Below are 16492 nucleotides of genomic sequence, written 5' to 3' on the forward strand. Positions count from 1 at the left end.
GAACACGCAGTGTTTGGTTTTCTGTTCTTGTGTTAGTTTGCTGAGAATGATGGTTTCCAGCTTCATCCATGTCCCTGCAAAGGACATGAACTCATCCTTTTTTAAGGCTGCATAGTATTCCATGGTGTATATGTGCCACATTTTCTTTATCAAGTCTATCATTGATGAGCATTTAAGTTGGTTCCAAGTCTTTATTATTGTGAACAGTGCTACAATAAACATATGTTTGCATGTGTCTTTATAGTAGAATGATTTATAATCCTTGAGTATATATCCAGTAATGACCCAGTAATGCTGGGTCAAATGGTATTTCTAGTTCTAGATCCCTGAGGAATCACCACACTGTTTTCCACAATGGTTGAAGTAATTTCCATTCCCACCAACAGTGTAAAAGCATTCCTATTTCTCCACATCCTCTCCAACTTCTGTTGTTTCCTGACTTTTTAATGATTGCCTTTCTAACTGGTGTGAGATGGTATCTCATTGTTGTTTTGATTTGCATTTCTCTAATGGCCAGTGATAATGAGCTTTTTTTCATATGTTTGTTGGCTGCATGAATGTGTTCTTTTGAGAAGTGTCTGTTCATATCCTTTGTCCACTTTCTGATAGGGTTGTTTTTTTTCTTGTAAATTTGTTTAAGTTCTTTGTATATTCTGGATATTAGCTCTTTGTCAGATGGATAGATTGTAAAAATTGTCTCCCTTTCTGTAGGTTGCCCATTCACTCTGATGATAGCTTCTTTTGCTGTGCAGAAGCTCTTTAGTTAAATCAGATCCCATTTGTCAATTTTGACTTTTGTTGCTATTGCTTTTGGTGTGTTTTAGTCATGAAGTCTTTGCTCATGCCTATGTCCTGAATGGTATTGCCTAGATTTTCTTCTAGGGATTTTATGGTTTTAGGTCTTATGTTTAAGTCTTTAATCCATCTTGAGTTAATTTTTGTATGAGGTGTAAGGAAGGGATCCAGTTTCAGCTTTCTGTATATGGCTAGCCAGTTTTCCCAACACCATTTATTAAATAGGGAATCCTTTCCCCATTGCTTGTTTTTGTCAGGTTTGTCAAAGATCAGATGGTTGTAGATGGGTGGCGTTATTTCTGAAGTCTCTGTTCTGTTCCATTGGTCTATCTGTTTTGACACTAGTACCATGCTGTTTTGGTTACTGTAGCCTTGTAGTATAGTTTGAAGTCAGGTAGCATGATGTCTCCAGCTTTGTTCTTTTCGCTTAGGATTGTCTTGGCTATGCGGGTTCTTTTTTGGTTCCATATGAAATTTAAAGTTGTTTTTTCCAATTCTGTGGAGAAAGTCAATGATAGCTTGATGGGGATAGCATTGAATCTATAAATTACTTTGGGCAGTATGGCCATTTTCATGATATTGATTATTCCTATCCATTAGCATGGAATGTTTTTCCGTTTCTTTGTGTCCTCTCTTATTTCTTTGAGCAGTGGTTTGTAGTTCTCCTTGAAGAGGTCCTTCACATCCCTTGTAAGTTGTATTCCTAGGTATTTTATTCTTTTGTAGCAATTGTGAATGGGCGTTCACTCATGATTTGGCTCTCGTTTGTCTGTTACTGGTGTATAGGAACGCCTGTGATTTTTGCACATTGATTCTGTATCCTGAGACTTTGCTAAACTTGCTTATCAGCTTAAGGAGATTTTGGGCTGATATGATGGGGTTTTCTAAATATACAATCATGTCATCTGCAAACAGGGACAATTTGACTTCCTCTTTTCCTGATTGAATACCCTTTATTTCTTTCTGTTGCCTGATTGCCCTGGCCAGAACTTCCAATACTATGTTGAATGGGAGGGTGAGAGAAGGCATCGTTGTCTTGTGCTGGTTTTCAAAGGGAATGCTTCCAGTTTTTGCCCATTTAGTATGGTGTTGGCTGTGGGTTTGTCATAACTAGCTCGTATTATTTTGAGATACGTTCCATCAGTGCCTAGTTTATTGAGAGTTTTTAGCATGAAGGGCTGTTGAATTTTGTTGAAGGCCTTTTCTGCATCTATTGAGATAATCATGTGGTTTTTGTTGTTGGTTCTGTTTATGTGATAGATTATGTTTATTGATTTGCATATGTTAAACCAGCTTGCATCCCAGGGATAAAGCTGACTTGATCGTGGTGGATAAGCTTTTTGATGTGCTGCTGGATTCGGTTTGCCAGTATTTTATTGAAGATTTTCACATTGATGTTCATTAGGGATATTGGCCTGAAATTTTCCTTTTTTGTTGTGTCTCTGCCAGGTTTTGGTATCAGGATGATGCTGGCCTCATCAAATGAGTTAGGGAGTATTTCCTCTTCTTCTATTGTTTGGAATAGTTTCAGAAGGAATGGTACCAGCTCCTCTTTGTACCTCTGGTAGCATTCAGCTATGGTCCTGGACTTTTTTTGATTGGTAGGCTGCTAATTGCTGCCTCAATTTCAGAACTGGTTATTGGTCTATTCAAGGTTCGACTTCTTGGTTTAGTCTTGGGAGAGTGTATGTGTCCAGGAATTTATCCATTTCTTCTTGATTTTCTAGTTTATTTGCGTAGAAGTTGGTACTCTCCATGTTCAGAGAAACTTCTCTAGTAATGAACTATAGAAATGATCCCTGAAAGTATAGTCTTATATTTACTATTTATTAAGTGGAAGTGGATCATCATGAAGGTCTTCATCCTCTTCATCTTCATGTTGAGTAGGCTGAGGAGGACAAAGAGGACGAGCTGGTCTTGATGTCTCCGGAGTGGCAGAGGCAGAAGTGGAGGAGGTAGAAGGGAAGCAGGAGAGGCAGGCACACTCAGTGTGACTTTACACCCTTTTGTAAAGTGTAACTTGACAAAAAGTAAACTTTACTTTTTTTATTTCTCTAAAAATTTTTTTATGGGAAGAATCCTTCTTCATCCATTTGCTGTAGTTCAGTGCCTGTATCATAGAAGGGTCCATGTTGTAAAAGAAAAGCAGTCTTGAATAATCGGAACCCTTCTGCCAGATTGTGTGATGTCAGTTTGTTTTCTGGTACTGCTTCTTCTACATCTTCTTCACCATCTGACAGTAGTTTAGAAGCACTTTTCTCTATTAAGTAGTCCTCTGTTAATTCCTCTTGTGTGGTGTATTAGCACTTGAATTTCTTCAAGACCCATATCTTGAAACCCTTCACCCACTGCCTTTTTTTTTTTTTTGGCCATATCCACAGTCTTTTTGGTGATTTTCTTGGCTGGCTTTGTTGTAAATTTTGTGAAGTCATATACAACATCTAGACACAGTTTTCTCCAGCAGATATGTATTATATTGGGCTCCATGGCTTTCATGGCCTTTTCTGTAACAATGATGGTATTGTCAACAGGGTAATACTTCCAGGCTTTTATGCTTTTCTCTCTATCGGGGTTCTCTACCATAGCATTGACAGTGCTTTCCATAGGGTACCGTAATGAGCCTGAAAGCTCCTTAGGACCCCCTGATCTAAAGGCGGAATTAGAGATGTGTTTGGGGGCAAGTAGAGCATTTTCATGCCTTTGGTGTTGAACTAATGGAGTTCTGAGTGGCCAGAGGCATTGTCTAATGTCAAAAGAACTTTAAAAGCAGTCCCTTACTGGCAAAGTACTTCCTGACTCCAGGGACAAAGCATCAATGGAACCAATCCAGGAAAAGAGTTCTCATTGTCCAAGCCTTCTTGTGGTACAGCTAAAAGACTAGTATTTATATTTTCCTTTGAAGGCTCAGGGTTAGCAGCTTTATAGAGGACAGTTCTGGTCATAACTATGACTGCGTATGCACAAAATGGTAGAGTAAGTCTGTCCTTGCTGCCTTAAATCCTGGTGCTCGCTTCTCTTCCTTACTAGTAAATGTCCTTTGTGGCATTTTTTTTTTTTTTTCAGGATTGGGCAAATTTTGTCTTCATTAAAAACCTGTTCATCTAAGTGCTTAGGAGTTGATTAAAAAATATACAAATAAATAAAAACAATGAAACCACCCTGTTCAGCCAGATATCCTTTCTCCTCAGGGAATTGATGTGGTGTCCAAGAACTTATCTGCTGCCTCTTGGTTGGCAGAAGCTGCTTTTGCTGTTATCTTAATATTTTTTCGGCCAAACCTCTTTCTAAAATATCAAACCATCCTTTGCTGGCATTAAATTCTCACCAGCTTTAGATTCCTTACCTCCTTTTGCTTTAAGTTGTCATGTAATGATTTTGCCTTTTCTTGGATATTATTAGAGTCTGTAGGTATGCCTTTTTTTAAAGGAATCCTGTGCCCACTTAAAAGGTGCACTTTCACTGAGACTCAAAGTTTTTTCACAAAAAGTATAAAATTTTCATACCTTCTGGCATAGCTTGCAGTGACAACTTCACAATTTTTCTTTTCTTTATTTTAATAGTGGTCCTTATGCTGGATTCATTTATTTTGAAATGGCAAGCAACTGTAGCTGCAGGCCTCAATCTCTGGTACATATCAGACAGTTCAACTTTTTCGTGTAATGTTGTGACTTGTCTCTGCTTCCTGGGTGCACTTCCAGCATCACTAGCGGCATTTTGTATGTGTCCCATGGTGTTATTCAGGGTTTATAGTATTAAATTAAATGTGTTAAAAAAAAACTTGAGAACCATGAGATATACCTTATTACTGCAATATTAAATTTACTGGAGAGATGAACTGCACATGCACAGGTGATTAGCATCACGTGGCATTTTCAGTGAATACCTGCAACGCTTGAGTTCACTGCAGTAGCAACAGGGGGTGTCCAATTACTGTAGTATGGTATGTACTACAGTTAATTTTATGCAACCATGATATAATATCATATTTTTATGTTTGTTTACATTTCTCTCTACTGAGAATGGCATTATGTGTAGTCTGTGTTACTTTTCATAAGACATTTGTGTATATTTTATGGTTGTAAATGATGAAATAGACTAGTAGCCACAAATATTTTATGCTCATCACATACCTCACTTTTCTTTTTTGTTTTTTCAGTATTTCTAGGCTACGCAGTTTGAGTTTTTTCAAATTATTGCAAATCTCCAAAAAATTTTCCAGTGTATTTATTGAAAAAAATGTTGCATGTAAGTGTACCCATGTAGTTCAAGCCTGTATTGTTCAAGAGTCAACTGTATAAGAAAACGGCACTCATTGTATTATGTACAGAAATATACCTGTATGTGTATAATCCATGTATATGGGTGTGTGTCTGTGTAAAAAAGCTGATATGTTTTTTAAAACTAACTTAACATTTTATGAATGTACTTTTTGTGCTATAAAATGTACTTCAAAATATGATATTAAATGATTGTATGATTGTATAATATGCTCTCATGATGTATTATAGCTTATTTGATTTTTTCCCTATTATTTGGCATTTATGGTATTTTCCCATTCTAATAAATAACACTGTAATGTCCTCAGGATCCATCTATTTCCTTGTTTTTTCAATTCCAAAATATTTAACGTGAGAGAATTGGCCAAGGCTTGCTGGAATTTCAATATGGCAAGCCAACGAGAGATGATGTTACTTCGGAATAGAGGAGTCTCAGTTTTAGTCCTCTAAGCGGACATGGTAAGATAGGTCTCAAACTAGGCTGGTGTTGCTTTTAAAACCGGAATTGATAGCAGTAGACATATGCTGAGAAGAGTATTAGTCTTGGAGGCAGAAAGGGCAGTGTCCCAGAGGAAATGAAAGCCTTACCAGGAGCTAGATGACAGGACTAGATCCCAGCTGGGAGCCAAATATAATGAAGAAACTTCATTTTTTTTAAGGTACATTTAAAAAGACAAATATGTTTGTATCTATCTGGGCAGGGATTTGAGTTAGAGGATAAGGAACCCAAGGCAGAGTTTGTTGGGGGAGGCTGCACCTTTATGAGCAGTTGGGTACCTGGCCCATCACCAGGATTTATGCAGCCAGACTGTTTCGTGGCCTTGTGGATAAAGAAGGAGCTCTTTACTAGGCTATCTGAATTTGCTCAGAAACTGTGTGAAGCTGAGCAACAGGGTGAAGGTCCTTAATCCATGGCTGAGAGGGAGTGAGGAAGGCTTTGATTAAAATGGAAAGCTTACATTCATTGAATTTCTCACCTCTGGGGCAACGAGAGCTAGAGGGGTGGAAGATGAAAATACTAGGCATAACCTCTTCCTTAAACCTGTGGCCTAGTTACAGAGACAACCATATTATGAAACCATTACTAACCATATGTGATACTGTTTATATATAGACCAGTGATGTCATAGTGTCTGATGTGCCTAAGGGTTTGGAGGACAGTTTTAGTGGTTCATGAGTTCAATGACAATGTTTAAATTGTATTTTCACTTTACTGATAATCTAAGAAAAAAATTTTTAACAGGTAGAATTATAATCCTTCCCATTTGCAGTAATAGTTTGTAATTAAAAGACATTTTCATAGGCTAAAACTTTAGTTTTTTAAGTTAACATTGTTCAAACCGGGGATCAAAACATATTTTCTTAAAAATTTTAATCATGGAACATAGAATCCTGATCTATTCCCTGGAAGAGTGAGTAGGTCCTGATAGGATGAGCATAGTGCATTTGGGGTAGCAGAAAATTTGAAGGATATAACAGTTTCAGGTTTTTAAATATACCATCCTGATCATGTGTCAGTAATTGGTGGAATACCCTTTTCTTTGTTATTACCTGCCTCTGATGACTAAAGGAGCTTTAAGTCTTTTTGTTGAGAAGGTAACTCCCAGAGCCCTCGTTTAAAGACCATCTTCTAACTCTCACGTTATTGATCAGTGTCTAACGTAAACTTTTCTTTTTCTGCCCAAATGTGAATTTTGTTTCCTCAGGACTTTATTTCTGAGCAGTTAATGATTCTAGCAGAGACAGCTATAGTAAAGTCCATTGCATTATGTCTTTGGGCGTTAGCTAGTCACTAGGGAAGCAGGTGTTCCTTGAAGGGCCAGAACGTTAAGGAGAAATTGTCTTTTTTATGTCCCAGCCTAATCCTGCACCTTTATTTGATTAGGGATTTGTTTCACTCAAATGTCATTGCGGTCCTTTTAAGTTATTTTTCTTTTGTACATAAGATATCTCAGATTAGTGATCTTTATTCTCCTTTAATTTGCTGTATGGTTTTAACAGGTTTATTAGTAAAACTGAGTTTGTGTTTATTTACATTAGGTCAGACTGCAAGATTATTTGTTCAGATGTAGGCCTAACAAGGGGTTGTTCTCTTAAAATCTTTTTTAATGCAAAATTTTCTCTTTTATTTCTTTACAGATTCCAGCAAGATTATGGAAGAGCGTAGCTACATACAAAAGGAGCTAGATTTAGAAAATGGTAGCTTAGAGGAAGACTCTGTGGTGCATTCTGTTGAGAACGATTTCCAAAACATGATGGAGAGCCTCAGCCCAAAGAAATACTCTTCCAGTCTGAGATTTAAAGCCAATGGAGACTATTCTGGCTCCTATTTAACCCTCTCACAACCTGTGCCTGCAAAGAGAAGCCCTTCCCCTTTGGGAACCAGTGTCAAAAGCAGCCCCTCCTTAGCCAAAATCCAGGGAAGCAAGCAGTTCTCTTATGATGGAACTGACAAAAATATTGCTATGAAACCTCCAACTCCTTTACTCAGCACTACATCCTCCCTTAGTGGATATCCACTTGGAAGAGCAGACTTTGATCATTATACTGGCCGGGACAGTGAAAGGGCCTTGAGGCTCTCAGAGAAGCCTCCCTATTCCAAGTATAGCTCAAGGAATAAATCGCATGACAATGTCTACTTTCTCGGAGGGCTGGAAGGTCGGAAGGCATCTGGCTCGCTCCTGGCCATGTGGAATGGAAGTTCCCTGAGTGATGCTGGCCCCCCTCCTATCAGATCGGGAGCTGCAAGCATGCCTTCAAGCCCAAAGCAAGCCAGGAAAATGAGCGTTCAGGACAGCCTGACACTTCAACCCAAGTTAAGTAGACACAAGGAGCTTGCATCTGAAAACATCAATTTGAGAACTAGGAAGTACTCCAGCAGCAGCCTGAGTCACATGGGAGCCTACAGCCGATCACTTCCCAGGTTGTACAAAGCCACAGAGAACCAGCTGACACCTCTCAGCTTGCCTCCAAGAAACTCTCTGGGCAATTCCAAACGAACAAAACTTGGGGAAAAGGATCTACCTCATAGCATAATAGACAATGACAATTACCTTAATTTTTCTTCTTTGAGCTCAGGGGCTTTAGCCTATAAAACCTCTGCTTCTGAAGGCAATCCTTATGTAAGTTCTACCCTCAGTGTCCCTGCCAGTCCTCGAGTGGCTCGGAAGATGCTTCTGGCCTCCACCTCCTCCTGCGCCTCCGATGACTTTGATCGGGCTTCATACGTGGGGACAAACCCGAGTCATTCACTTCTTGCTGGAGAGTCAGACAGAGTGTTTGCGACCAGGAGGAACTTCTCTTGTGGATCTGTGGAATTTGATGAGGCTGATTTGGAAAGCCTCAGACAGACCTCAGGAACCCCCCAGCCTGTCCTTCGGGAACGGAAAAGCAGCATTAGCTCCATTTCAGGACGTGATGACCTGATGGATTATCACCGGCGGCAGAGGGAGGAAAGACTCAGGGAGCAGGAGATGGAGCGATTGGTAATCTTCATCTAACAGTGATTGACCTCACTGTTTCATTAACCAGCATCTACAGGGCAGCCTTGGAGATGGACTCCAGGATATGTGGGAATATAGGATATTCATGTTCACCAGCCACAGCTGCTATCTTTCTCTTCTCTCCTGCTCTATGCTGCTTCTTCCCATATCACTATTAATAGTCATGTTTGGCTATCTTGAAGGCCTCCAGGAATTAATGTTAATTTGGTTGCTCTGCGGACTTCTCACAAGTATAAATTCTCTAAAAACATAACAGAGGAGTTGCGAATTTTATGAAATTTCCGAGTCTTACAAACTTCTCTTTAAGACTATGAGGAAATGCTTACTTGTATTATTTATATCATTAAATTTGCATGTGTATGGTTATGAGAGAAGTAGTCAGTGAAATCATGACTCACCAAGAATTAGGTAGTGAATTTGTCTTTATAGCAAGTTGTCTAGAAAGTTGGAGTTGCCTCAGTGGTGCTCAGCTTTTCTCCACACTGTTCATACACAACCTTACTATCTTTAGCTCTGATTCTTAGCACGTACAGTGACTCCAAACTACACATACAAGATCTATTGAGTTGTCTTTTTCCATTTAAAATGAATTTATACTTATTGAAAATAAGAAGACAGGAGGAAACATCCCTTGAGAGTCTCACCAATGAATGAGAACAGACAACTGCTTTTTTCCATTCTCTTTTAAGCACAGGTTTTTCTCTTTTAGAATGAATACCTGTCAGAGATTACTTTGATTCATTTTTGATTCGTGATTTCCTTAACGAGAGAAGCTGCAGGATAGTGAAGCTGATTTACAACAACACTATAGGATTATCAGAAGTATTTTAGTTGCTAAAATATTCTAGAATATGATTTTTGAATCACAAAACTGGTTAATACCCTATAGGACAATAAAATTGTAACCCAGCCTTGTCCAGCCTGTGGCCTGTGGGCCGCACATGGCCCACAATGGCTTTGAATGTCATCCCATACAAACTCAAACTTTCTTAAAACATGATGAGATTTTTTTTACCTTTTTTTTTTTTTTTTTTAAGTTCATCAGTTATTGTTAGCGTATTTTATGTGTGGCCCAAGACAGTTCTTCTTCTCCAGTGTGGACCAAGATTGGACACACCTCTTGTAACCTTTGGCTTATAATGGACGGAAACCATTTGTATCCATCCAGTAGGAAGTATGTTTGACATTTTAGAGCAGTAATCATTTGCATCACTCATAGTTTTTGATAAGTTGATGTCTGTTCTTACAGGGTTTTCAAATATCCTAACTGACAATAGTGAATGAAAACAAATGTGCATAACCTTAGAGAATTTAGATAGTCTTTGGGTGGGTCAGTTATACAGTACTCAGTATCACATTCCTCTTTATTATCATAAATAATCTCTGCAGACTATTCTTGGTCACAAAATGGCATTGTGTTTGGGCTTGCTTCGTTGACAGAAATTCAGAAGATGTTTCAATTAGCATACAAAAGTCTTGTATATGGACAGCAAATACAATGCTATACCATGCAAAGCAACTGTTACTTATAAAGCCAGAATATTAACTTCTATCTGATAACAAGGAATCTGGGAGAGCATTTTTAATGGCTTCCGTTACTCTGGACATCTTCCTTAAATGCTTCCATTTGCTCTTCTATCCCAAGGATAGGCAACCAAACTCAAGAAATTCATCTCTGCTAGCTTTCATGGTCAGCATCTCTAAGTGTTGGTGAATTTCTCTTTCCTCCAGATTTTCCAAATCTGGTATGATTCTTGGCAATCCAGGAAGTGACCTTCTGTACTGCCTGTAAGGTTGGGCCCGTTAAGTCATAAACAGTTTTGACTTCTTGGGAGAGCTTTGTGGATATTGCCGTAGATATGAAGTTATATATATTTTTTCTTTTGAGACGGAGAGTCTTGCTCTGTCGCCCAGGCTGGAGTGCAGTGGCCGGACCTCAGCTCACTGCAAGCTCCGCCTCCCGGGTTTACGCCATTCTCCTGCCTCAGCCTCCGGAGTTGCTGGGACTACAGGCGCCCGCCACCTCGCCCGGCTAGTTTTTTGTATTTTTTTAGTAGAGACGGGGTTTCACCGTGTTAGCCAGGATGGTCTCGATCTCTTGACCTCGTGATCCGCCCGTCTCGGCCTCCCAAAGTGCTAGGATTACAGGCTTGAGCCACCGCGCCCGGCCCTTATTTTTTCTCTTTAATAGTGGATTTATCGTATCTGTTGAAATGAGGCTTATTTTTAAATTTGACACTCTAGGCTTGATCTTGGTTGCATAGTCTATTTGTTTGACTACATTGTGGTAAAAGGGATGACAGATTCTTATCAAGCCTATGCAAATTATGATATTGCCATTAAAAAGTAAAGTGACTCAGATTACTTCCTGAATTCCCAGAGATCAGTGAGAACAATTTACCATTAAAATAATATTTCATTTAGTTTGCAAAATCAGAGTTAGCTGAATAGAGGATTAGAGATAGAGCACTATGAATGCCAAAGGGTTTTCCCCCTGAAAAAATAGAATGTTAAAAATAATACTAGTAATATTCCAAAACACATATCCACGTTTAGACACTCAATTTTTATTATCAATTCAATCACTTCTATGTAATTAATTCTTATTCCTCTGTTTCTTGGGCTCTTAATTTGGTTTCATGAAGTCATCTATTTCTGGACTAAAAAGTCCTGAAAATCTGATTTGGGTGCCTAGTACTGTCTAATTTTCTCTATGCAATTCTTTGAAATATTAAGAGTTAAGAATACCTGGTAAAGTTCTGTCCACAAGGTTCTAAAACTGTCTTTTCTTTGTTAACGAGATATTGTATTTTGTAGGCAAGCTCACGGGGAAAGTAGAGAATACTTGGTGAATGTAAGAGTTAAGTGGCTATGGTTAATTTATGGTTAATTTAACAAACAATATCAGCATGAAGGAGCGTTAAAATCCTTTAAATCAGTTTTTTAAGAACATATTACAGAGAGTGAGGGCACTGGCATATATTCAGGGCCTTTCTGTAAAGTACCCAATCTTTGAACATTACCTATAATATTAAAAATAATAGTTTACCTGTATAAAATTATCTTAAGGGCAGGCAACTTCCTCATTTGATTTGAGAAATTTTTAGGGGCACGGTGAACAAACCTACTTATTTCTAGCCTCTTTCTTTTTGTAAAATTAAAAAACAATTATTTGTGATTGCCCAGAGGTTCTCTGGGAAAACGTAAAAGTGGTTCAGGAATAGATATCTTGGAATTTTTTTTTTTCTTCTGTATTTAGGGTCTGTCTGATCCTGAAGGCAAAATGAGAGGTTTTGTCATTTGAGTAATAAAGAATTGTGTATACCTGAGAGTAGTGAATGTTTGTGGTTTGGCTATTTAATCAAATGGCAATGGATTATTTTATGATGAGCAAGAAGCTTCAAATCGTTAAAAAATGAAGAAAACTCTTTTTGTTATTTTAAATATGCAAGAATACATTCCAATCAGCGCAAAGCTCAGGAAGTTACTCTTGTAAGACACTAATCTCTGTTCTTTGGGCAGATTATGTAGAATAACCTTTTACTGCCTTTTACAAGCATAGGCTGATTTCTCCAAGTTCAGTCTGTCATTTCAATAGAGATAACTGCATTTTAGTTTTACATTAACAGGGTGCTTGTCATATATTACATTTTTAATGCATTACATTAAATATACTTTATGAATAATTGCATCAAAATCATGCAAACTTTGCCAAATTCTTAAAATTTTGTTACTTCTTTATAGCCTTTTTATTTGCAAGCATTATAAACCAAGTTAAATCTAACTCCCCTTTTGCAAATCTGAAATTTTCTGTTTCCATCAACTTCTGCTCTTCATTGTGCTCTTCTGCATTCTGGAACAACCAGACACACATCAAAAATACTTAAAGGTATTAGAAATTATGTTCAAGCTAAACTTCACAGGACATAATTACTGAAAATGTGAAAAGGTTAGTCATAGTTATAATTCAGTTTAGGTGAGCACAAAGTTTATATTTTTCTTAATATTATGGAAGTAATCTTAGCTTATGTTTTTGGCAGACTAATATAAGGCAGTTTAAAAGTTCAGGTGAACTAATTTCTTCATCATAAAACATTCAAGTTTTTTTAAAAAATGAGATTATATTTGTATTATACTATACATTGATGAAACAAGGAAAAGATGTATAGCTGTTTTGTTGTTGTTGTTTTTAAAATGTATTTTCTTTCTTAAAAGTTATATTTGCCCATGACACAGCCCAAAGAGATTCTGAGAACATGTGTCCCTAAAGGTGTTTTTAAAACCAAATTATCAAATCAGGTCTTTTTTTTTTTTAAGAGAGCACAGTTAGGCTGGGTGAGGTGGCTTACACTTGCAATCCCAGTACTTTGGGAGGCCAAGGTGGGAGGATCACTTGAGCCCAGGAATTTGAGACCAGCCCAGGCAACATGGCAAAACCCTGTCTCTACAAAAAATCCAAAAATTAGCTGCGTGTGGTGGTGCACACCTGTAGTCCCAGCTACTTGGGAGGCTGAGGTGGGAGTATTGATTAAGCTCAGGAGATTGAGGCTGCAGTGAGCCATGTTCATGGCACTGAACTCCAGCCCGGGTGGCAGAGTGAGACCCCATTGTTTAAAAAAGCACAGTTAAAGCATTAGAATTTCACAAAATTTACTTCAAGAAAATAAATTCCTGAAATTCTGGGAATGTTAGATTTCTCTAACTACTTGTTAGTCTCTGTAAACCAATCAGAACAGTAGGCCGTCTCTATTTAATTTATTATTATCCTTGGGAGATAGAAAAATATTTCACCTACACAGAGTGTTTCCCCCTCCCCCCACCCCCAGGTAGAGAGACAGATGAAAGGTTTATGGCATAAGTCCTACAGCTCCAATTACAGATCAAAAGTGAACACTGGAACACAAAATCTCACTGGAACACAGATCTCAAAAGACTGTTTTTCCATCAGGCACTAAATATATTCCTGATACGAGTACACAAATAGAAAAACAAACAAATTATAAACAACAACAAACAAATAATCTGTCACCTCTCACCTGACCAAGGCTGAATTCCAGTTCTACCTGACAACTCCACGTGGTCAGATCGTGAAACCAGATTCCTAGTCATGGTTGCCACCAGTGGAGATAACTATCAGTTGTATGCAAACCAGAATCCCAGGCCAAGGATTAGAAACAAAAACTATAGCACAGATTCAGTAAAACAAAAACTGCAGAGAATAGCGAGTCAGTAAAGGTGATGTTCTACTGCCATTTGCGATTTACCTCAGAAGCCAAGAAAAGATATGTCTGGGCATCCAGCCCATGAGATACACTTCATGGGCAGTGCAATTTAATTGACTGGATAGAGTGAGTCACTTGTGCATTTTATTAGGATCTCCAAATTGTCAAAGCATAATTTTCAAAAAGTAAATGCAACTCATATAAATGAAGAATGAATAGATGCCAAAGATTTCTTTAACTCATTAGTGAGGAAACCAGGTGGGGTAAAGCTGGTTCACTAAGCATAATATCTGTAATATTTTTAGCTCAGCTGTGATTATACTAGTGTTCCACCTGGATTTTCTTTTAATGTGTTCAATCTTTATTTGAAAACTCAAGGTAGTTTCATTGAGTACTAAAGATTGAACTATAATTATGCACCTCCAAGGACCTATTAATGAGGTAAACAATCTACTTTGAGTCTGTATTAAATAACTTCCAGCTGCTGTGCTATTTGAGATGTTTAGTTTGTTTCTTTTTTAAAAAAATAATTTTTATTTCTTTCTTGTTTTTGCTCTCAGCTACCAATTCATGCTTTGGTCATTTTTGCCAGCCTTTTCGTTTTTTATGATCTTAGAAACCAGTTATCAAGTCTTGATTTGAAGTGCTCTGAACTAAGAGTGACTAAGTACAAGTAAGGTCTCAAGGAGGTCCCGAGCACATGAAGTGTGTGCATTTCAGTTCATAGACCTTGTGACATCCATTTCGACTGGTTGGTGGGTCATTTTAACTTCCTCTGAGCTATGTTTCAAGTAGAGGACATTAATGGATAAGGTATTGCTAGAGGGCTGGGATGCTGATTCTTTGACAAGTTAGATGTTCTAGAGCAGGGGTCCCCATCCCCTGGGCCATGGGCCTTAGACCAGTAGTGCTTTTTGTCCTGTTAGAAATGGGACTGCACAGCAGGAGGTGAGTGGTAAGCCAGCAAAGGTTCATTTGTATTTCCAGCCACTCCCCATCACTCACGTTACTGCCCGAGCTCCAACTCCTGTTAGATCAGTGGTGGCATTCGATTTTCAAAAGAGCGTGAACACTGTTGTGAACTGAACATATGAGGGATCTAGGTTGTGTGCTCCTTATGAGAGTCTAATGCCTGATGATCTGTCACTGTCTCCCATCACCCCTAGATGGGGCCGACTAGTTGCAGGTAAACAAGCTCAGGGCTCCCACTGATTCTACATTATGATGAGTTATGAAATTACTTCATTACACATTACACTGTAATAATAATAGAAATAAAGTGCCCAATAAATGTAATGTGCTTGAATCATCCCAAAACCATCCCTCCCCCATGTCCCTGGAAAAATTGTCTTCCATGAGGCCAATCCTGTTGCCAAAAATTTGGGGGACTGCTGTTTTAGAGGTTAGAAAAATCATTATAAAGTGGGTATTCTTGTATTCATCCTATTTGACACCTGCCTTCCTCCAAGTAGTCCAGAGGTAGTGATGGCTGTCTAGAGCTTTTTTTTTTTTTTTTGAGACGGAGTCGCTCTGTCGCCCAGGCTGGAGTGCAGTGACCGGATCTCAGCTCACTGCAAGCTCCGCTTCCCGGGTTCACGCCATTCTCCTGCCTCAGCCTCCCGAGTAGCTGGGACTACAGGCGCCCGCCACCTCGCCTGGCTAGTTTTTTTGTATTTTTTAGTAGAGACGGGGTTTCACTGTGTTAGCCAGGATGGTCTCGATCTCCTGACCTCGTGATCCGCCCGTCTCGGCCTCCCAAAGTGCTGGGATTACAGGCTTGAGCCACCGCGCCCGGCCCGTGTCTAGAGCTTTTTATGGTCCAAGGCAGTGAAAATCATTTTAAGAAGAAAAGGGCAAAATAAAAAAATGAAAGCAAACCCTGATGCTTTTAAGAGTATTCATTTGGTTACGTTGCCAAAGGCACCTGTGTTCTTTTGTGGAGAACCAGTGGATTCCCACGAATTGCATTGTAGCCATCCAATATTTTCTTTCTGGCTGGTGATGGTCGTCTGTAGTGCCTTGGTAAGTAGCATTGTTGCCATTTAGAACTATGCAGGGCCACATTGATACTTATTCCTCAAACGTGTTGTAATGTGATGCCAGCTCTCATGAAGCATCATGGAGTAAGGTTTTCTGATTTTTCACATACATATGAATTTTTTACATTGCATATGGATTCCTTGAAAATAAGGTTGGCTTTTTTTTTTAAGGCACATAATAATGTTTCTGTGGTAGTTATATGAATAGGTGAAATGTCTGGGTCAGCAGTTCCTACCATTGAAGGTGTTTTGTCCTATAGCTCCTATGAAAGCACTTTATAACTAAATAATTTTAATCAGTAAGAGGCTGGGACCCTACCTATCTTGCTCACCACTATAGATGCACCTCCTAGCCAGATAACTAGAGCATAGGAAGCATTCTTTACATGTTTTTAAAAAGAGTAATTGAATGTTTTTGATACCCATTCTTGGCATTCATTCTGGGTTTCCTTAATCTGTGACTGTAGGTTGCATCCCTGGTTCCCAGATGATATGCATTTAGTTCTAGGTAACAGTGAAGCTCTATACAAAAAATGAAGATATCTCAGTATAAATGCATTCTTTTTTACTTCTAGAAAGGAGAAATTCTTTTCCAAATTTCAATTAAAAATAAAAAGATGAAAGAGTTATTTTTCTTTACTTTGAAAATTTTCTAG

General features: G+C 38.5%; 1 protein-coding gene and 1 pseudogene across 1 annotated transcript in view; one reads left to right on the forward strand and one right to left on the reverse strand.

Annotated features, from left to right (window-relative positions):
- Positions 1-16492, forward strand: part of PHLDB2 (pleckstrin homology like domain family B member 2) — a 196354-nt gene that overhangs the window by 95785 nt on the left and 84077 nt on the right. Inside the window, exon 4 of the mRNA XM_023212919.3 lies at positions 7212-8557. Coding sequence (XP_023068687.1) covers positions 7212-8557 — 1346 coding nt within the window. The remainder of the gene's footprint in view (positions 1-7211; positions 8558-16492) is intronic.
- LOC111545294 lies at positions 2506-2610 on the reverse strand (annotated as a pseudogene).

This window comes from Piliocolobus tephrosceles, chromosome 2, assembly GCF_002776525.5.
Source record: "Piliocolobus tephrosceles isolate RC106 chromosome 2, ASM277652v3, whole genome shotgun sequence".
NCBI lineage: Eukaryota > Metazoa > Chordata > Mammalia > Primates > Cercopithecidae > Piliocolobus > Piliocolobus tephrosceles.